Source organism: Drosophila mojavensis, unplaced genomic scaffold (genome assembly GCF_018153725.1).
Source record: "Drosophila mojavensis isolate 15081-1352.22 unplaced genomic scaffold, ASM1815372v1 contig_74, whole genome shotgun sequence".
NCBI classification, from domain to species: Eukaryota; Metazoa; Arthropoda; class Insecta; order Diptera; family Drosophilidae; genus Drosophila; species Drosophila mojavensis.
In genome coordinates, this window is record NW_025318899.1 from 2,441,695 (window position 1) to 2,462,975 (window position 21,281).

Sequence of the window (21,281 nt, forward strand, 5' to 3'; positions counted from 1 at the left end):
TTGATTAATGCGAGCACTTTGCTACACAACTGTCGCTCAGATTGTCTTGTGCAATATTCAAACGGTTGCACATCATGCATTTAGCTTAGCTCTTTCACATTATTATTGCCAAGCTGAGCTCGGGCAATAAAGCAATCAAATGGTAGACAGCCCAACCTGTTGCCAATCGAAGCCTAGGACGGCCTCTTAGCCATAAATATTTATTTTGCATTTTAGTCTAGTCTAAAATCGAGGCAAATTATAATAATTTATTATTAATATAAAAATTTCATATATATACACATATTATTATCCGCATTTTAATTATAATTTTTATTCATATATGAAATTGTCATAGCTTAAGAAGACCTCGTTGACTCTAATGATCCACCTTTAAATTATCAAGTCCCAGTTTTGTTTCTGGCTAAAAGCCAGCATTTATCTAGCCATTGCCTCGCCCACTCTCTGCCTGCTTTAGCCCCCTTTAAATAACATTTGTCACTGCTAAGTTCGCCGCTGACTCGACTTGATTAGATTTTAATTGACTGAGCTAGGAAATGCTCGCTTAAGTCTTTGGCCGTTCCCACTTTTCACCCACCTGAGCAGCTTTGCAGCTAATTAGCGCAATTTAGCTAAATGCTCGATGATTTGCCTGGACTTATGGGGCGGACGGCTTTAACAGCTGACTGAATTGAATATGAGTTGATTCATGGCTGTTGCATTTGCGCTTATGCAAACAACGATGTGAACTTGAGACACTTATACGTGTGCACAGCCAGTTCGAGAAGAACTTAAAGAGGTCAGTGTTTCGTCATCCACATAGTTTGCTACTCTTTGAACTGCATCGCCTATAGTCAGTCGTAACAGACCTCTTTATCCATCTGTCTATCTTTAGCACCATTTGTGGCACTCTGCATACGTTTTGCTAATGCACTCATTTGCATAACACAGAAACTGCATTTGACGCCACACACACACACACACACACACACATACACATGGCTCTGGGCAACGTGTCAGCCGTGTCTCTCATAAGCTTGGGAAGCAGCTCACAGCAACGATTCACGCTGCCTGCCACTGGTGTCACATGATAACTCGCTGATTACATGCTAATTATGTCACCTTGGCGCTTTGCTTTGGGCCACCTCAGTCAGCCGCACACAATGGGCTGGCGACGTGCGCGTGCTGAGCTGCGTTCCATGTTTAGGGATAGTTTCTATAAGTGCATATGTTTTCATCATGGTACATCGATTGCAGGTAACTGGAAGCTGCTCAGAGTTTAAATATCAGTCAGTCAGTTAGTCAAGCATAGCATAAATCTATGTTATATGCATGGCTTAACTGATATTTCTAGAGAATTAATTTTTTCTTTATATACATTTTCAGCTTGACATTGTTTATATTATATATGTATGTATATATATGTATGTATTACAAATCCAAACAATTTCAATCAGTAAAATATAAATTGATATTTATCAATTTTCCGCTTTTTCTTACTTCCTGCAATATTATTATTCTATGAGCGCTCTCTTTGAAATCAACAAAAATTAGTAAATAATTCTTACAAATTTTTTTTCAATATAATTTTCAATATTCTCATTCATTCGATTTCAATTTTATAAACATGTATCTAATAACTGCTAATTGTCCATAGGCATCTCCATTAACTGCGTGTCACGAAATATCGATACATGTCCATCTCTATATCTTACCACATGCGTTAGCTTCCCCATAGCTGGCATTGTTTGCGTTGGTAACAGGCTTAAATAGATGCTTTATTGTCTTACGTTCCGGCCAAATGCAAACCAGTTCAATTGCCCAAAGAGCCAAGGAGTCGAGGGGCGATTGGGTAATAATCAAGCAATCAGGGAAGCTAGACAGATAGATAATCAGTTATGCCGCTTTCCTCCTTGACGTCACTTTGCATATCAATTACGCGGCGTAGACGCAATCAAATGCGACGCAGGCCACAGACAGAAACAAGCAAATGCGACGCGTGCCGTAGAGGGAAAGTGATTATAATAAATATCTATAAAAAATATTATAATTAATTATAGCTATTTAGTCTGCTCGGAATATAAACAAAATATGTTTTATATATTATTTAAACTTTTATTTAAAATTTCTCTAATTCATCGAGTTGAAGCTGTAGAACAATTTGCACACACATATACACATATACACAGCTGGTCATCAGGCAGCGGGCGGGTGGCTAAGGTGGGTGGTGGGTGGTTGGTGGTTGGTGGTTCAGCCAGTCGAGTTTAATGCAGATGATAGTCGTGGAAGCCGTGATGATGATGGAAGTGATAGGGATCGTAGGGATAGGCCTTGATGATGGGCGCTGGATGATAGGTCTTGATGATGGGTGGATGCACCACAGTTTTCACCACAGTCGGCAGCACCACGGGCTTGATGATGTGATGCGGCACACTGTGCACCACCGTGGAGCTCTGGTGCGACACGGCCGCAGGCACATGCACGATCTTGGCCACATGCAGCGGCTCGATGTGGTGGTGCGCGGGATACAGCGGATACTCCGGATAATGATGGTGGTGGCCATGCAGGTAGCCAGGACGGGCAGCGGCCAAGGCGCACAGCGCAAGCATCGAAAGCAGCTGGAAAGGATTACAAGAGTCAATCTCCTTGGATATTCCATTATCCGATCCTCGCCCTTACCAATTTGAGCATTTTGTTGGTATTTGTTATCCTCTTCTGTCTTTGTATGGGGTGCTCGATGGCTTGCAGCGTGCAACTGATGCCACCATGACACCACGCAGTGGCTTTTATACACTTGGCATCTTGCATCAGCTGCCAGTGGCTACAGCAGCAGCAGCAGCTGCCACTGCTCGACAGCCTCAGCAGCTGCAGATGCTCTCATTGTTTGTCGCGATTTTCAATGCAACGTTTCCGCGGCACCACCTCCCCCACTAAACAGCAGCAGCAGCAGTAGCAGTAGCTCCACCACCACCGGCAACAGCCACTTTGCTATATCCGCGCTGCCGGCTTTTAACCATGCTGCCACTAGCATCCGCAGTTGCAGTTGCAGTTGCAGTTGCTGTTGTTGTTGCAGTTACCTTTGCTTTGGCTGTTGCTGCAGACGCTGTAATTGCTTCGCTTTTTGCTTTGATAACACTGGCCTACCAGTGTTTAGTTTTCAGTGAATCTGTATCTGTATCTGTATCTGTATCTGTATCTGTATCTGTATCTGTATCTGTATCTGTATCTGTATCTGTATCTGTATCTGTATCTGTATCTGTATCTGTATCTGTATCTGTATCTGTATCTGTATCTGTATCTGTATCTGTATCTGTATCTGTATCTGTATCTGTATCTGTATCTGTATCTGTATCTGTATCTGTATCTGTATCTGTATCTGTATCTGTATCTGTATCTGTATCTGTATCTGTATCTGTATCTGTATCTGTATCTGTATCTGTATCTGTATCTGTATCTGTATCTGTATTTGTATCTGCTAATTTTTGCCATTTTATTCTTGTGTAGGCTAGTGTAGTCTATTATTTTTGTTTTTTGTTTTCTACCTCTGTTTACTTTGGATCTAACAAATCTTCTATTGAACTCTTCGAGCTAAACTTTCAGATCATAGACTCTGATCTATCCTAACTCATGTTTATCCTGAGCTGGTTCTTTTTCTTTGTATCAGTATCTTCAATCTCAACACCCAGACTACAGCTCAATCAAGCGTGACTGCAGACGATTATTGTTGTTGTTGTTGTTGTTGTTTGACTACAACTATTGCATATCGTAATTGCCAAAGCATTTGCCTAGGTACACATAGTTTGTACCTTTGCTTTTGCTCATGTCGCGCCACAAATTGTGCCTTTGGCTCATCGTAGATACCGTTACTAATGGCTGCTGCTGCTGTTGTTGTTGTTGTTGTCATTGCTGAATTGGCTTGCAACACTTGGTGGCTGCTGCTGCTGCTGCTGCTAGCATAATTTATGCCAGTGTTACATTTGCCTGCAACGACCTTGACCAGCCAGCCAAATTGTTGAATTTTTTTTATTTTGTTATTTTTATTTTTGTTTGGTCTTTTTCTTTTAGCGCTTTGGCGCTTGCAAAGGAAATTCACACTCGCCAATTTAATTGTGCAGTTTTTTATTTGTAATCCGTGGAAATCAGTTGCAATTCTCGTTATCTTAATAGACATATATATTAAGGCTGAGAATATTGTATCATATGCCGTAAAAAACTAGCTGAACTTTGGTTAACAAGATGTAAAAAACCAAAATAACTTGTTGAAGTTTGAATACACTGTCGATAAATTAGAGATTTTTTAGTCAACTGAGGCGCTTTTTTTGTATGCATAGGAATTCAAATAAAATAAAGAAGTTATACAGACATTTCAAAAACAGATAAGCTTCATGTATCAATGTTTGTTGAATTCAAAAGATATTTCATATCACAAGAATTTTATTATTTATTATACTCATTTTCATATATTATTCTCGGTATTAGCTCTATGATATGCTGCAACGAATCTTGCCTGAATTTATAAAGACAGACTTTTAATCAATGTCATTAAGATTGGCTTAGAAACATATGAATCCGTTTGTTGATCATGTTAAAATTGAAATTAATATCAAGTCTATCCACTATCTTATTACCCTTTCGCTACAATTATCAAACTCTCAGCTCGTGTATAGCAAGATTTGTGACAACAAGTGACACTTGGCGCCCGTTCCGTTCCGTTCCGCTGCGTCCCTCAACGTGAATGCTCGCTGTTAGGATTGAGTATGCAGCGATGCCTGCATTTGGCTGTGATATTTAGCTTGGCAAACTCGAGCTACACTAGCTACAAAAAGTTCACGAACGCGACATTCAAGGTGCTCCACTCGGCTGGAGGGGAGCTCATTAGAATGCCGCTGCAATTGACAGGCAACAAGCGACAAGTGCGATTGGAGTGTGCAGCTCGACGACGCCAAATGTCAAATGGAGGCAGTCTCCCCCGACCCCACTCACCCACTCACCCACTCACCTACTCACCCACTCTGTCTTTAGCTACGAGATTAATCAGGCTGCAATTGAATATGAAAATATTTGCACAACAATTTACTTCAGGCTTAAGTCCTGGTCAATTCGCTTGACCCACAGCGAACACACCCGAAACTCATTTTATCTCAACCAGGAAATATTGCATCTCTTGCTCTCTAAATGTGCAAAAATGAAACAGGCTTTGCTGCATGCTGCAATTTGGCTGTTTGCAAGCCATTCGCTTTCGTTTTAGTGGGTTAGTAGTGCAGACGTTGCGCATGCTCAACAAAAAAATATATATAATAAAATTAAATAATTTCAATGTTATTGCTATGAAAACAATTTGCACACATCCGCTGACCAGCTAAAAATGTCGTAGTTGATGGACAGAGCTGACCTTAGCACCGGCTAGCAGCACGAACTGCCAAAAGACTTTGCCCACCTGGTGATACTGCTGCTGTTGCTGCTGCTGGGGCTCTTGCTTTATTAAGCATACGCCGCAGTGTCCCCGGCCAAGCGCTGCGTGTCAATGCAATTACGTATCGAACGAAACGACTCGAAATTGCAAATATTTCCAAATGCACTTTTCATATTATCTCTAAGCGAACAATCCACTAACAAAGTGCAGCTGCTGCCTCAAAAAATATAGCCTAGTAAGAGTGCTAGAGTTGGGTATAAGCGACCAAATGATACCCTTCAAATGGAAAGCTGAATAAAAGAAAAACCATATGTATAGTTCAGTGTGTGTTGTGAGTTAAGGGAGAGAGAGACAGAGTGAGAGAGAGAGAGAGGGAGAGTGATAGAGAGTAAGAAAGAGAGAGATAGTGAGATAGAGAGAGAGAGAGTGATAGAGAGTGAGAAAGAGAGAGAGATAGTGAGATAGAGAGAGAGAGAAAGAGAGAGAGAGAGATTGTGCGATAAATAGAAAGATAGACAGATAGAGAGAGCGGCAGAGAGAGAGAGATAGTGTGATAGAGAGATAGATAGTGAGATAGATAGTGAGAGAGAGAGAGTGAGCGATAGAAAGGCACACAGACACAAAGAACTATAGAAATAGCGAGAGGGTGGTCAATAATGGTGAGGTAAGAAAATTAGGAAAAGAGAGTGAGTGAGAAATAGAAATAGAGAGTGAGAAAGCAAGCGACTGAAAGAGAAATAGAAATATAAGCAGAGATAGGAATTGAAACGGAGAGAGAGAGATAGAGAAATAGTATGCAGACAGAGGGTGAGATATGGAATGGAAGGTATAGAGAGATAGATACAGAGAGAGAGAGAGAGGTAGAGAGAGAGAGAGAGCGAAAGAGAGAGATAGAGAGAGAGAGAGAGAACAAAAGGAAGTGTGCAGGATATCATGGGAGGAGATATACACATGCAAAGCAAAAATAATACAGAATAATATTAAGTTGATATGTATGTATATGTCTTAAGAGATTTGTATGTATATGTGTATAAATAAATGTAGATTTAAATCAGCAAAAACTGTGTAAATTTTGAAAAGCAATAAATAATTTTCGCCAATAAATATACAAACTGTGTTCTTATTTAAAAGGGTTTATTTACTGGGAATCAATATTCAAATATCAACGGTTAAATATGTGCTCCATATCAAATATAATTGCATAACATAAGGAGGCTGTTATAGTGGCCGTTGGGGTCAAAATTTGAACGCAAATTTGAAAAGTACCAGGCAAACAAAAATGAATAGCAGATGAAATAGGTAAAATGTTATTTAACAGATCTATGATATTACACTTTTAAATAACAGCATGGTAACAGTACACTGTTCATATACTGTTAACGAACATTTTGCACCCTACTTCTCATTTCTGTGCGCCTGGTATGTCACCAAAATGACTGTAGAAATTCTGGAAGTACCAGGGGAACAGGAATGAGTAAGACGGTGAAAACTGCTAAAAAAAAACAGTGCATTAACAGAATCATGTTAGGAAGCTGTTACATAGCAGTCCATTTACAGTGCTATGTTAATGCAATGCTAACGAACATTTTTCACCCTGCTTATCGTTTCTGTTAGCCTGGTACTTCACCAAAATAGCTGTAGAGTTTCTGGAAGTACCAGGCGAACAGGAATGTGTAGTACGGTGAAAACTGCTAAAAAACAGTGCATTAACAGAATCATGTTAGGAAGCTGTTACATAGCAGTCCATTTACAGTGCTATGTTAATGCAATGCTAACGAACATTTTGCACCCTACTTATCGTTTCTGTTAGCCTGGTACTTCACCAAAATAGCTGTAGAGCTTCTGGAAGTACCAGGCGAACAGGAATGAGTAGGACGGTGAAAAATGTTAGTTAACAGTGTAATAGTGTAACACTGTTGTTTAACATTATCAACACTGTTAAACAACAGTGCGTTACAGTGCACTGTTAGCTTATATTTAATTTTAAGATCTCCCTACTTCTCATTTCTGTTCGCCTGTTACTTTACCAAAATTTTCGTTAAAATTTTGCTCTCAGCGGCTGCAACAGCCGATCGCCGCAGAGATAAAACATATGGCGGATATATCTTCCCCCACAGGGGGCGTGGCAAACCACTAAACTGTATATCTCTTGCAGTTTAAGAGAGAAAATTGACTGTGAGTGAGTATTCCGTAGTCGGTAACGCTCGACTTCAACGATCTTTCTTACTCTGTGTCTTTTTTGCGCAATCTCCTAAACTCTCTGCCAGCTTTTGGCCAACTCTTGTCTGACTGAGTGCCCAAATAACTAACTAACCAACTGACTATTCGACTGACTGGCTGTTTGACTGCCGCACTGACTGACTGACTGACACCTGAGCGAACTGTTCGAGTTGCCAGCCTGTCAGGACAGCTCCCATTTGTATTGTTGTGGGGCGGCGGTTTTCATGTTCGGCTCCAGCTTGAATAGCATTTACAACTTAAGTCAATCCACATGCAACTAAAAATCTGTTCGAACAATATGTATGTACACATGTATATATGACACCAAGACTGATAGTCAGTTAAGTAGATATGTGTATTCATTATTTTCGTCTGGCATTTGCAATAAGTAAGTCGAAACGGTTTGTGTCTTAGGCCAGTCAATGCTAGAGCTGTTGACCGATGTTGCTTGATTGTTACATACCCTTCAGAGGGACTGAAATTTTTTGAGAGTGACTATATTAAATTAGGTGAGGCAATGCATAGATTTTGCATTTTGCATTAATTTTCATGTTTTGTATAGAAAATGTGGCTCGACGATAAGCAGATGGATATACCTCTCAGCACCTTTCGTGTAGACAATGCAAATCCAATTAATATAGAACTCACACTAGAGCGTCGCATCTGTTAGATGACGCGCTGGCGATTTCAATTAGACCTGTAACCGAATATTTGTATTCGTTCCATCATATAATTTGGCTTGCAAAGCGTGTTGATTACGTCTTCTATCATTTCCATATCTCTCCAAGACCCTGAGATTGAATCATCACAGCCGATACTCTTACTCTTATCAACTTATGCTATAACACCGGACGTTCCGCTCTTCCTTGCATTACCATCTAAAAGTGTTTGCATAAGACGCAAGCGAACCTATCTATCTAGCTGTCCAGCGTTGTCTGTCTATAAAAGTGAACAACATTCAAATTATTCAAAAAATTGTTTCCATGGCCAATATATAAAATTCATTTAAATCAATTATTATATACTTTAAGCTGATTCCGACTGCTCTAAGCTGAGCTCCAGCTAACATACTCAACCTAAATCTCCACTCTAATTGCATAATAATCTATATACATATAGATTGAAATTAAATTCCAATTAGCAGTTTTTATAGATATTTATAAACAGGATGGCTTCCACATGTTTCGATTAAATCGTTATCTTCGAGCTGATTTCCGTATTTTGTCGGTGTGTATTATTTGTTGTCAGAATTCCTAGATAATTCTCGACCTTCGAGGCAATTAGTTCGAGCGAAATGACAAACAAAGTGTAAAACGTTGACTAATTCACATACGAGTTAAATACAAAATGCTCGCCGAGGTGACGTCGAACCAATGTACTGAGCGGTAATTGCTCCACTTGGCTTTAATTAAAAGCCAACTTAGGTTAAGGAAAACAAAAAAAGCAAGTAAGCACTCAGACAAGCAGCAGCAACTGGTTGGTGTAACACACAGATTAACCGATCTATATAGATATATCAGTGTGGTCATTGTTATGCAAGCCAGGTGAGCGCGCTAACCAGAATTGTCGCAAGACTGTCGCCTGGAAGCCGAGTTGAGATTGTTTGTGTGGGTTGGCCATAAGGCGTACATTACCCCCAATAGAGCCCGGATATATTGGAGCCAAAGGAATTCCATTGGAGCAGACCTGAACAGTAATTGTCGTGAGTGTCTGGCTCCAAAATAGAAATCGACAACAAAGAAAATCTATTAAAAAGCACTTTTGGCATGGCTCAAGAATATTATTTGTAAACAAAATGTGATAGAGACAGATAGGGCGAGAGAGACAGAGTAAGAGAGAGAGAAACTGGAATTATATGTCGCCCGCTTGCAATGGTTATTCATTAATCACAAAATAGCTGACAAATGGTCATAACGGCGACAGCTCACAGTTGCTAGAATGGTGTTGTATGGGGCAAACAGTTCGCAATGATTATTACAAAAGCGGAACTCGCCAGACTGAGAGAGAGAGCGAGAGAGAGAGATAAGGAGAGAGAGAGATAAACACCAAAACTTATAGAGAGTGAGAGCAGCGCAAAAGATCTGTTCAGCCCATTGTCTATGTGGGCAGACTCTGTCTTGGCGTTTGTCTTAGCTGTGCAGATTAACATAACAGGAAATTACAATAATGCTCACTTTTAATGCGAAATGTACTTGGCTTTATTGTTTTTTAAATACCCTAGAGACATTTTGAATGGCTGCTTACACGCAATTCATGCGATAAAGTGTGTTAGTTGAGCGAGGTATAGAAAATGCATTGCTCCGGGCATTTAGAGCTGGGTGTTCTCAGAACTGTTCCATGTGAACTGAGCTGTCATGCACCGTTTCACTATTCAATGTTATACAGCTGCTTGAGACCCTATTAATATATGTTTTACAATGCAGCATGTTACTAAAATTGTAATAGATCCTTAGAAAATCTTTGCAAAAATCTAGCATTGTGATTTTCCCCTAGTCTTGTTTGGTTTTCTAGCAAATTCGGTACAGCTACACATTATAGAACTTTACACATTATAGAACTTTAAAGTCTAGCTGCTAAGAGGCCCTCAAATATCGATCTTCTTGTTTTTCAATCATTTCTACGTGATTCGCAAGCCAAACGCCAAACAGATTCTATGTCAATTACCTTTCTTCATGGTTTATGGCCTTCAAATGACGATCCTCTGTTTCATCTCTGGAATCAGCAACGAACAAATCGCACAGACAACAAGTCATAAAAACCACTTTGGCAATTTGGCACTGACCATCGCCACGCACTGAACTTGAGCCACTGTAACTGTTGCGTGTTGCGTGGCAGTGACAATTGCGTAGTGGTTGGCTGGTGGTGCGTGCCGCCAGACAAACAAGCAGACAAACATGAACCACGAACAGTTTTCACGGTCAACTTGGCTAGAGGAAAAACTGACTGAAAAGCAAAGACATAAATGTTGTTGTTGCTGCTGCAGCTGTTGTTGTTGTTGTGGTTGCTGTTGTTGTTGTTGGGTGTGTTGCAAGTGGCAGACGCTGGATAAGTGGCCAACCCACTGGCCAAGTGCCCAACTGGCCAACTGCTGCGACAGCTGACGTCGGCCAGCGATTCGCTTTTGACTGGTTTTCGTTGTAGTTTTATTTTTTAATGGGCTGAACGGAAAAACTGTAAACGAAAGCAATGTGGTTGCTGTGGTTGTTGTTGTTGCTGTTGCTGTTGTGTTTATTGTTGCTGTTTGTCTGGCTGTTGAATCAGCTGCAGCAGCCCGTCAACCCGCCTGCACCACTCGGACATTCGGGTGGGTCGCCGTCGGCAGGCTTTTCTTAACGATGCAAAAAAAATTATTATTATTGTATTTTCTGCACTTTTGGAGTTTTGAATTTGGATCTAGCATAGCCAAGTGTGTGAGTGTGTGTGCGTGTGTGTGTGTGTGTGTGTCAGCTTTTGTGTATAAAAGCTGTCGCGAATTTACAGCTAACAACAGTAACCAGCGACGAGTCAACACAGACCCACAGTTCATTTCTAAAGCCAAGTAACTAACTTCCAGGATTAGCTAAAATGTACAAGTTGGTAAGTGTCTAAGCCACGTCGAGGAGTGCTGCAGTCGCGTAACTCCCAAAACTGCTTGCTTTCAGGTGGTGTTGTCTGCTCTGCTCGCTGTGGCCGCTGCCCGTCCCGGCTACTTGGCGGCAGGTCCTCTGCTGCATAGCTATGCCGCGCCGGCGATCATCCATGAGCCCGCCCTGGCCAGCGTTGGCCACATTGTGAAGTCCATTCCGACCGCTGTCTCGCATCAGAGCATCAGCCAGGTGCACAGCTCGGCGCAGATTGTCCAGCCGATTGTGACGCCCGTTGTGAAGACCTATGCCGCACCCATCATCAAGACCTATGCCGCTCCAGCTCTGCACACCAGCATCCTGTCGCCTTCCTGGGCCTCTCACGGCTGGGCGTCGTCTTGGTAGACGGCTTCCACATCGGCTCTGATCGGGGTGTGCTTCAGCAGATGAGCCATCTCTTGGCTGAAGCCACGCAACAATTTCTATCGTATCTTCTACTTAGTGTTTCCCCATCCCCCCTTCCGACTGATGTAAATAAAACTTCATATTTTCATTATCAAATATTCTGTGTTGTTTATGTGAGCCTTGTGGGGGATTTTAACTTTTAATATATAACATATAAATATTACTTTTGGTTCAGTCTTGTGGGGGATTTTAACTTCTAATATATAACATTTAAATTTTACTTTTGGTTCAGTTTTTAGCTCTGAAGTAGGACTTGTTGTGGAATATAGTTCCAGTTCAATAAGTCTGATATAAATTTTCAATTTTTATTTAAAATATGTAGCTGAATTCTTCATACAGGAGCTTTTCATGAATCCGTTTGAAGTTGTGTGACTCCATGAATTTCTTATATAAAACTATATCTTTGGAACAGTATCATACAACTTTTAGATAAGTTTCGATTTCTAGTTTAATTTTGGCGCTATGACTTTTTGAATAATATACTACAAGATAATATAAGTATTTCAAAAGTAATCGCTTTACTTTTAAGTATGTGCACATTGTAGGACAGACTAGCGATCGTCATAGAGAGAGGTATAACTAGTTAACATAGTTATAGCTAAGCATAAACTATTTAACTACCGTGCGAATTGTGATATAAATTTTTAAAGAGTCTACTTAATTTACTTATTTCAACTGAAATAATTAAGTACGGTACACAAAACATGGAAAACATGGCAAAGAGTATACTACTAAGAGATACCCTATGAATAGATGTAAAGCTTTAGCGTTCGACACTCTCAAGCACTTATAATGAGTTTTTTTGGGAGAGAATCTATAGATGATGATTTTCAATTATTTCTTCAAAAATACAAATGCTTGCTAAACGATACTCTTTAATCAGATATCAGATAGATCAGATAGACCTGGGATATAAAGCATTGGAGTAAGAAATCTGAAATCTTTTATTTCCAGACACTAAAGTTTGCATTATCGCTGCAAATGAAGTGTAGAGTTATAAATAGTAAATAGGAATTAAACTTACATTCTTATAGTATATATAATTGCATCTATATCTTAGTAAGGTTGATGGATTATTTAAGCTACCCTCGCACACTCGAGCTTAGTATTCTACTGTAAACTACGTAGTTTTCAAACTAGAGGCCAAATAAGAATTGTTTAATCTCCGAAACTTAGATTACCATCATCACTAAACTATTCCACACTAGCAACTGCTATTCTCAGACTTCACTTTTTAACGCTTGCACCTTAATAAACCACATTAATGATGACAAGAGAAAAATAATCATAGTATACCCTTTACAAGTTGAGAGTTTATAGCTAGGTAAAGCTGTCACTGAACGTCTCGCTGTGCACGTAGCTGAAAGCCAAATGGAAACTGTAATTGAAATTGAAATTGAAGTTGAAGTCCAAACCTTGCGCCGCTGACCCTGAAAGAACCGAGACGCACTTAAAGTGCAAGTAATGCAACTGAGGGCAGGAGCTAATGAAGGGCCAGTGGAGCAGTTGGCCAATGGTCGGCACGTAAACTGGTTGGCTAGCTTTGCCAATTGTTGTGCTTGGCTCTGTGGCTGAGCAGAGCTGAGCCGTCCACCGACGCTAATTGCTTATTGAATGTCAGTGAGAATTGAATCTGATATGGTCTCTTTTTTTAATGTTTTTCTTTTCGTTGTTGTGCGTGTGTATGAAGGCCGTGCGTGGAGTACCGACTGCTGCTGCTATATAAACACCGCCTGCAGTTGGCATATCATACACAGTTCTCGCTAGAAACTCAAGCCCAACAGTCAATACAGACCTCACTTAAACCCAAAAATCATTTCAATCATGTTCAAGTTGGTGGTATTGTCTGCTCTGCTCGCCGTAGCTGCTGCTCGTCCCGGTAATCTGTATGAGTCGCCGTTGGTCTACGCCGCACCCGCTGCGACCGTCGTCCAGGAGTCGGTCCTGGCCAAGGTTGGCTCCGTTGTGAAGAGTGTGCCCACATCTGTCTCCCATCAGAGCCAGTCGGTGGTGCACAGCTCCGCTCATGTGGTTGAGGATATCGTCGCTCCAGTTGTCAAGTCAACGCCCGTGGTCAGCTATGCCGCCGCTGCTCCAGTGGTGCACACCTCCTATGCTGCTGCTCCAGTGGTGCACACCACATATGCCGCTGCTGCTCCAGTGGTGCACCAAACGTATGTCGCTGCACCAGTTGCCAAAATCGCTGCTGCCTCACCGCTGACCTACACCGCCACCGGAGTGTGGTAAGGAAGCCCCACTGCACCACTCAAAGACCGATAGTGGAACGTGCATCTTGTTGGACGGTTTTGTGATACGAATTTGAATAAATAAATACATATTTTTGCCTTGAATATCGATTGAGTCTCATTTACTATGCAATCTCCTTCATCTGTGTCCTTGCTGCAGTTCATTGGCCTCTGTTTGGGTCTTTATCCTGTGGTTCACTTCCTCTGAACTAGCAGTGCCTGGCTGCGAGTAAACAGTCGTATACGTAATGCGAGTTGTAAACAAGTGTCGGTAAATAGTTGTTGATTACCCAACTACGATATACTTGTACTAAACTCTCCTCAAATGCTGCGTAGCTATTTAGGATTGATAGATGGTTAAAGGAACTAAATGTATATATTTAATATTCAATATTCTTATTTTAATGTATACTAAATATATTATCTCCATGTAATTTAATTGTTAATCTATTAGATATCTATATTATATTTTTTATATATCAATAAAAATCTTCTAGAACAGTTTCCAGCAAATCAGAAATCTTCCTCTACAATTTTAATTTACAGTTGCCAAATTCTGCTCAACTTTGTTGTGATTGGCTCATTAGTATTAGTGAGAGGCGAGAGTCGTTGAAAAAATATTATCTGTTTGAGTTTGCGTCCTAGAGACAGAAGGACAGAGGGAGGCAAACATATATGTTGCCGAACGTAGCTTCTGGTGTTGCTGAGAGAGAGCGAGATAGCTATTTACACATGACGAAGAGGCTCCTTATGATTTAATTGGACAAAGAGAACGCAACTAGAAATGACGAATGCTAACAAAACAAATTAGGAATTATACATATACAAAAATTGATACTGAAGATCTATTTCTTAAATCTTATTCAGCAGAACACATTCCACAGAACATCCCCAGCTTTGAAAATTATTACAATTGGTTAATCAGCTAAAACTAATTTCTACTTTTCATATACATGGCTTTAGCTACAATATACTAGATTTTGTATATACAAGTTAACTCCAACGCCAACCTCAGCCAACTCATCAAAATTCCTGGAACGCAGTTATGGTTGCCATTTCACATTCACTGGATGAGCTAGACTTGCAAATAAATTACTACATTACCCTGCTCTATATATGTAGTTTTTCATGTGCTACCGGGTATATAAATTGTGGTGGTTGTGTCCTGTCCCAGCGCAGGTTCAAGGCCAACGACGCCACGCGCTGGCCAATGAACCTTTAATGCGAGCAGAAATAGTAAAACGGAAAGTGCATCGCAAGCTGCACCTAACTGGCTGCAAAGCCTGCAGTTGACATCCTAAGTGACAGCTTTCAACAGCAGCAACTACACTGCACAAAATAGACGTTGTTGTGAATAATATACAATAGAGGATTGTTAATAGGGTGGGAAGAATTAGTTAAGCAGCTTTAAAAACAACTATTAAATAATTACCAAACATTAAATTTGCTTTAAGTAAATCAGTTTGCAAGTAAATCAACTTCTGGGCAAAAGTAGCTGAGGGGTAAATTGTTCTCTAGTTATGCAGTAGCATATGTATTTAATATATGTGTATAAATTATTGTTACAGCAAATGCAAATCTGTCAAATTATTTTTTTTTAGGAGCGCCAAGATCTACTGCGCCCAAGGTCATGAATTTAACGGGCTCATTGATATACTGTGAGTTCTTCTCCATGAAGGTCTTCGCCCCACTGGGTATAATGCCGCTCAGCGCCTCCCACACGCCGCGCCTAAATATCGGGTGCTCCCTTGTGGAGGAGGAGTCGTCCACAATTTCGCCCAGGCTAGCTGCATTGCTCGGTGGCAACATCAGCGCAAGGCTCACGAGCTATATTTAGAGGGAATATCCTTTTGATTGCACTTCAAGGCTACTTTCAATGTATCGCTCACCAGGCTGCCCAAGAGAATCTTCATGTCTGTGATCTATTTGAAATCCAACTGCAGACGAACGAAAGCTTTTCACTCGCCTTTTATAGCACTCAAGCTACGCACCCCGGCCACGAGGCTGCACAGCTGAGTTAGCTAGAAATTTACTGTTGCATTTGCATTGGCAATACTGCGGAAAAGTGTCGCAGCTCCATTTACAAAGTCAACAAATGTCAATGCTCGCAAAGCTGATCGACATCGACAGCAATGAAAACAAAATTCGTCGTTCCGGGGCCAAATAGTTTGACTAATGAGCCACGCTTTGTAAATGAAAATAAGAGTGGGTTGGGTCGCTCGGCTCGGAGACTGAGCTGACAAAAATAACTGAGTGCCTGAGTGCGGTGCGTAGCTGGAATTGGCCGCGAATTATAATCTGGTTTATGCGCGACAAGAATCCGTTCAGGCACGTACGTATTGCTACATATTGTGTACTCACTGTATATATGTGTGTGTGTGTGCGTGTGTTTGCGTGTGTTTGCGTGCGCCTTGAAAGTGAAGTTCAAGTATAAAAGCCAGCGACAATTCGTCAACGGGCACAGTCCAACCTACGACACAAGTCAAAGAACCAGACAACCACAGCCAGCCAAAATGTTCAAATTGGTAAGCACAGCGCCGGGTGGCTCATGGTGGCTCAGTGGTGTAGTACTCAATTATCTTGCTTCGTTTTCAACAGTTCGTTCTCGCCGCTCTGCTCGCCGTCGCTGCCGCTCGCCCCGGTCATTTGGCCGCCGCACCACTGGTCTACAGCGCACCCACTGCCATCGTCCAGGAGCCCGCCCTGGCCAAGATCGGCGCCGTGGTGAAGAGCGTGCCCACCGCCGTCTCCCACCAGAGTGTGACCCAGGTGCACAGCACTCCAGTCGTTGAGGATGTGGTGGCGCCCGTTGTGAAGACCACCCTGCATGCCGCCCCCGTGACCACCTATGCTGCCAGCTATCCAGCAGTTGCTCCCGTGTCCACCTACTCGGCCCTGCCCACCACATATGCCGCTGCCCATGTGCCGTACCTGAAGAGCGTGGCGCCACTGGCCTACTCTGCACCACTGGCCTATTCGGCACCACTGCTGCACCACGCACCCCTGACCTACGCCAGCGCCTGGTAAGAGCGAGAGAACGAAAGATTTTGAAAGAAGTTGTTGACTTGTGTTCCACCGAAAGAAAAAATTAAATATAAAACTCAAATCCGAATCCAAGCCAACTTATTTATTACAGGGTATACGCGGTGTACAGGGTGTACCCTCTACTTGAGATAGATGCTGGGGTAGCTGAGCGCACCAGCGTTCCAGCCGGGACTGTACCACTCGCTGCTGTAGCCCAACGGGCTGCCCGCATAGGTTGTATAGGTGGTTGGGTGGTGCTCGTAGATGGGTCGCAGGTACGGGCGCTTCTCGTGCACCACCGTCGAGCTCTGATGCGAGATGGCGGCAGGCAACGCGTAGTGCTCATAGCCCAGCACAGTGGGCGCATACTCGATTGCCTCGTAGCTGGGCAAATAGCTGGGCCGAGCCTGGCCGAGAGCCACACAGAGCGCGCACCACACGAACAGCTGCAAGAGAATCCACTCATTAGTTATCCAAGCGAGACAGGGTATCCAACAGTCTTACAGTTTTGAACATCTTCACTTTGATTATTATTTTCTTGGTCTGTGATCACTGAGAGGCGCAACTTGTTGAACTGTGGCTCCAGCTGAAGATGCGCCACAATTTTATAGCCGAAAAACGTCGGTGGTTTCTTTACGTTAGAATTGGCACAGACAATCGAGCCATCAGCAAGATTTTCCCAAGCCCGACGGCTCATTAGTGACCCATTTGGGCGTAACTGAGCGACTAAGTGGTTCACTCAAGGCAGCCCTTGACGAATTCGCCTCCGATTCGCTATGCGATTGTTGCATTTACTTTTTGCTCAGCTCCTGCCTCCAGTCGCCAGTTGAGCCACCCACCCACGCCCAGAGCTAAGCTATGTCCCAATTCCAGGCATAATTCAATTGCTGCAGCAGCAGCATTGTCTGCGCTCTGTGCCTGGCTACTGGCTTGCACCACAATTGCCCTGGCCAGAGTGCCATACAAGGAGCCACTGCACCACGCTCCACTTACCAGTGCCGCGTTCCACAATGAAGTCAGCATAACGCGCATTAGCATATAATGCCAACTCTTTGTGCTGTCGTATTTCCCTCTTCTAATATTCCATGGCACAATAACTTTTCCTGGCTGCCACCACTCGCACCGCCAACACGAATTATGACCAACCAGCCGCTGTGCCTTACTTCTGCCTAGAGATGACAGCTGAGCAGCTGGTTCGAGGCGTGATCTAATGGGTTTAGTTTACTGTTCAATAAATGGGCTTGAAATTTGGCTTATGGATAGATCATTTTAGAGCAGATCGGACTCGGCTTTAATACTAAGTAAAACTTATATTTTATATATATGTATAGATATAGAATTGATATATAATCTTTTAAAATCATATATATAATATAATACATATAGTCTTTTAAAATCGTATATATGATATATAATCTTTCTAAATCGCAGCCTTAGCTCAAGAACAGGTTTGTATCTCATTTGGAAATAATATCTAAGCATTTTATTATAAAATATATTTTAATTATTATTTGATCAGAAAATTCCATGTTTATATTTGGCATACATTTTGTTGAGACCTGAATGGGGATTATTATTTATTTAAATCTTATTTCCAATCTTGTGTTATAATACCATTTTCATAATAATAATAATAATGTCAGTGGGTCATTCATTTCTTTATTCCCTCGTATTCAAATTATGCATGAGCTTTAGTTGTCTTTATTTAGACACCTCGTGACACGCTTGAAAGCACGTGTCACGCACTCAGCTCCATATCATAGCCACATATGTCGCCTGTTTTAGCCGGTTTTTGCTTTGTCTTTTGCGTCAGCTGGGCAGCTGAGTTCCCAGCCCATTCGGCGCGACCTTTGGGTCTAATTCAATTAGATACACGCAAATGCCGAGACGCAGACGGCCATCGCCAAAAAGAAGAAAAAACCCGCTGACGGCCAATTAAATTTATAATTAGTGCAGCAGTTGTGGCCAGCTCCATTTGGATTACACTCGCACTTGGAGCACTTTGGCCCACTTGGCCAGACAATGGCCAGCAGAGATGGTGGGTGCACCGGCACTTGTTAGGGTGTCATTTAATTGGACTCGGCCATTGAATACGATACGAAACGAGTCTGCTTGACCCACTTGCAGTTTACTTAAGACGATTTTGTGGCTTTTGCATTATGATTTTTCATTTAATGGCAGCCACAAATGGAGCCTACCTTTAGGCATTTTCCATAAAGCTTGCTCGCTTGAGAGCTTTTGCAAGCCAAGCTTCAGCTTTGCCTACAAGCTTAACCCTTGTGCTGCTGCTGGGCTAAAAAGCGCCCGCTACAGTTAGCTAATTAAATTGCATTTGCCCAAAGAAGTAATTAGCTATTTTTAGACTTTGGCTAAATAGCTGAGTAATTAGCACCAATATGGCTATAACTGTTTAAGCTATGAAACGTCAAAGGAAATAGTTGAACTGATATGCGAAGCATTTTGTCTTGATTCGAACTCTTTCGCCTTGTAGCTTAGTTTTATGAAAGAATTTTTAAATTATGGTATTTAGATTGATTTTAATTTAGAATATTATTATAATTTATATAATCTATATAGTCTGTAGCCAGTTCAATGAAAGGTTCGATAAACCATTTCGTTCAATGGAATTGCAAATAATTCTCAGCTACAAACTTAAATTGAATTGAGGTCGTAAAAAATTTTACCTTTAAAAGCCTTAACAATTTCGATTTCCGTTGATATTTTACAATTATTATTATGGGTCCAATTAAAACTTAACTTTAAGATATTCGAACATCTAACTAAGATATTCCAGTTCAACATGATTGACGAGAAATTTAGCTCAATTTCGAATAAACAATTTCAAATTCTTTATAGGGCACAGCTGCTCTATAAATAGCTAAGCTCTAAATTATTGGCGTGCTCAATGCAAACTTTGTCTCTGGCGACAGAGTCGAGACTCTGTTGACAAGTTGTGGGCAATGCGTAGCGCATTGATGGATAGACAGGCAGGCAGGTGAGGTGCGCGTCTACTAAATAGTTTAATTAATAGAAATTGGCAACGAGCAACAAGCAGCCGCCCGCTGGGAGTTACAAGCAGCAGCTAGTGGCGGATGGTGGGGCAGCTTTAGCCAGTGCAACAAGCGGCTTAATTAGCTTTGGTAATAGCCATGTTTTTGGGTTGCGAGCAATGCGATATGTTGGCTGTCGTGCTAAGCCAATGTTGGCCGCAAAATGCGATTATATTTAGCGGACATGTCTGTCCATTAGCCGGTCTTAGCCATACACACACACACACACATTTATACACACAGCACTCATACGCCGCGTAATAATAAGCACCTGCAATGCTAAATGTAAATGGGTTTCAGTTGGTTTTTTAGTCAGTTCTGGAGCTGTTCGCTCCAATGGGCGTCACATCGATTGTCTGATTAATTTTAATGGCCGAATTACACAAAATGCTGGGAACTGGATACTGCCTGTCGCTGGACAAACATAAATGTAAACATGAAAAAACTTTGTTGGCCATGTTTTTGTCTCAGCCACTTCCTTGATTACAGAACATTCGGTGCCGTAAACCGGATCCGCCGATTTCTGTGGCTCAACTGACTCAATCAGCGTACCAAACAAATTTAATGTGTAGTTTAGCCGAAGCTATCATTAAGTCTAATTGACTTTTTATAGCCGTTTGTGTTCTTATTTCATGTTTTTCTTTGCATTTATTTTGTTTGCTCGACTGCTATTACAAATGCTACACTGAGCGAAATAAGTGCATAATGTTGTGTAGCTAGAGATAGAGAAGTCAGAAATGGAAATTATGTTAGGTTTATGGAATACTGTTTTTTCTTATCATTAAGAAAATATATGGAAATTTGTAAAGTCTCTACTTTGCCTGAATATTTTCTTACATTTATTTTATCTATATTTAAAAATATATTTGAAGTTTAGATGCATTTTTCCACAGTGTATGCACAGACTAATTTTAGCCGTAATTGTCGGGTTTTGGAGCTGTGGAAATCAGCAGCTTGTACACATCATATTTATGGTACGGCTGGCTTTAGAGGTGTGCGCATTAGACAATAATGAGCGGGCTTATGGAGAGCGCAACCGCAACAAAAGTCGCCAGTCAAGTTCAGGGTGAGTAATGCGGAGAGTCGTCTATGATTCGCTCGCTCGATCGATATTCACACGTTGTTGATCGCAATTAGAGGACAGCAACAACAAAAGTGAAAGTCACTAAACTAAGCAGGTAGCCGAGTGCTGAGGGCTGAGGGAGGGTGGCAGCCAGCGAGAGGTGGAGCGGGGGCGTGGCTCCCATGCAAGTCACCGAATTCGTTTCAATTAAAAGGCAATAATCGCAGACGCGAAAACCCAGGACGTGTGGGACCTGTG

General features: G+C 41.6%; 4 protein-coding genes across 4 annotated transcripts; 2 read left to right on the plus strand and 2 right to left on the minus strand.

The window, feature by feature from the left end:
• Positions 1 to 2,112: 2,112 nt before the first annotated feature.
• LOC6586663 (uncharacterized protein DDB_G0272718) lies at positions 2,113 to 2,749 on the minus strand. Its single transcript, XM_002012237.4, has 2 exons — positions 2,659 to 2,749; positions 2,113 to 2,597 (listed from the first exon to the last, which is right to left on the minus strand). The coding sequence occupies exons 1-2, from the start codon at positions 2,668 to 2,670 to the stop codon at positions 2,244 to 2,246; spliced, it is 366 nt and encodes a 121-aa protein (XP_002012273.1). The 5' UTR covers positions 2,671 to 2,749; the 3' UTR covers positions 2,113 to 2,243.
• Positions 2,750 to 11,080: 8,331 nt separating this feature from the next.
• LOC6586664 lies at positions 11,081 to 16,998 on the plus strand. The gene is made up of 6 exons (XM_044010167.1): positions 11,081 to 11,188; positions 11,254 to 11,576; positions 13,425 to 13,883; positions 15,488 to 15,544; positions 16,204 to 16,411; positions 16,485 to 16,998. Exons 1-6 carry the CDS (start codon positions 11,177 to 11,179, stop codon positions 16,911 to 16,913), a joined length of 1,488 nt encoding a protein of 495 aa, XP_043866102.1. The 5' UTR covers positions 11,081 to 11,176; the 3' UTR covers positions 16,914 to 16,998.
• On the plus strand, positions 13,396 to 13,991 carry LOC6586665 (larval/pupal cuticle protein H1C). The gene has a single exon (XM_002012239.4). It carries the CDS (start codon positions 13,465 to 13,467, stop codon positions 13,885 to 13,887), a length of 423 nt encoding a protein of 140 aa, XP_002012275.1. The 5' UTR covers positions 13,396 to 13,464; the 3' UTR covers positions 13,888 to 13,991.
• On the minus strand, positions 16,993 to 17,672 carry LOC6586668. The gene is made up of 2 exons (XM_002012242.3): positions 17,415 to 17,672; positions 16,993 to 17,356 (listed from the first exon to the last, which is right to left on the minus strand). The coding sequence occupies exons 1-2, from the start codon at positions 17,424 to 17,426 to the stop codon at positions 17,051 to 17,053; spliced, it is 318 nt and encodes a 105-aa protein (XP_002012278.1). The 5' UTR covers positions 17,427 to 17,672; the 3' UTR covers positions 16,993 to 17,050.
• Between the last annotated feature and the right edge of the window lie 3,609 nt (positions 17,673 to 21,281).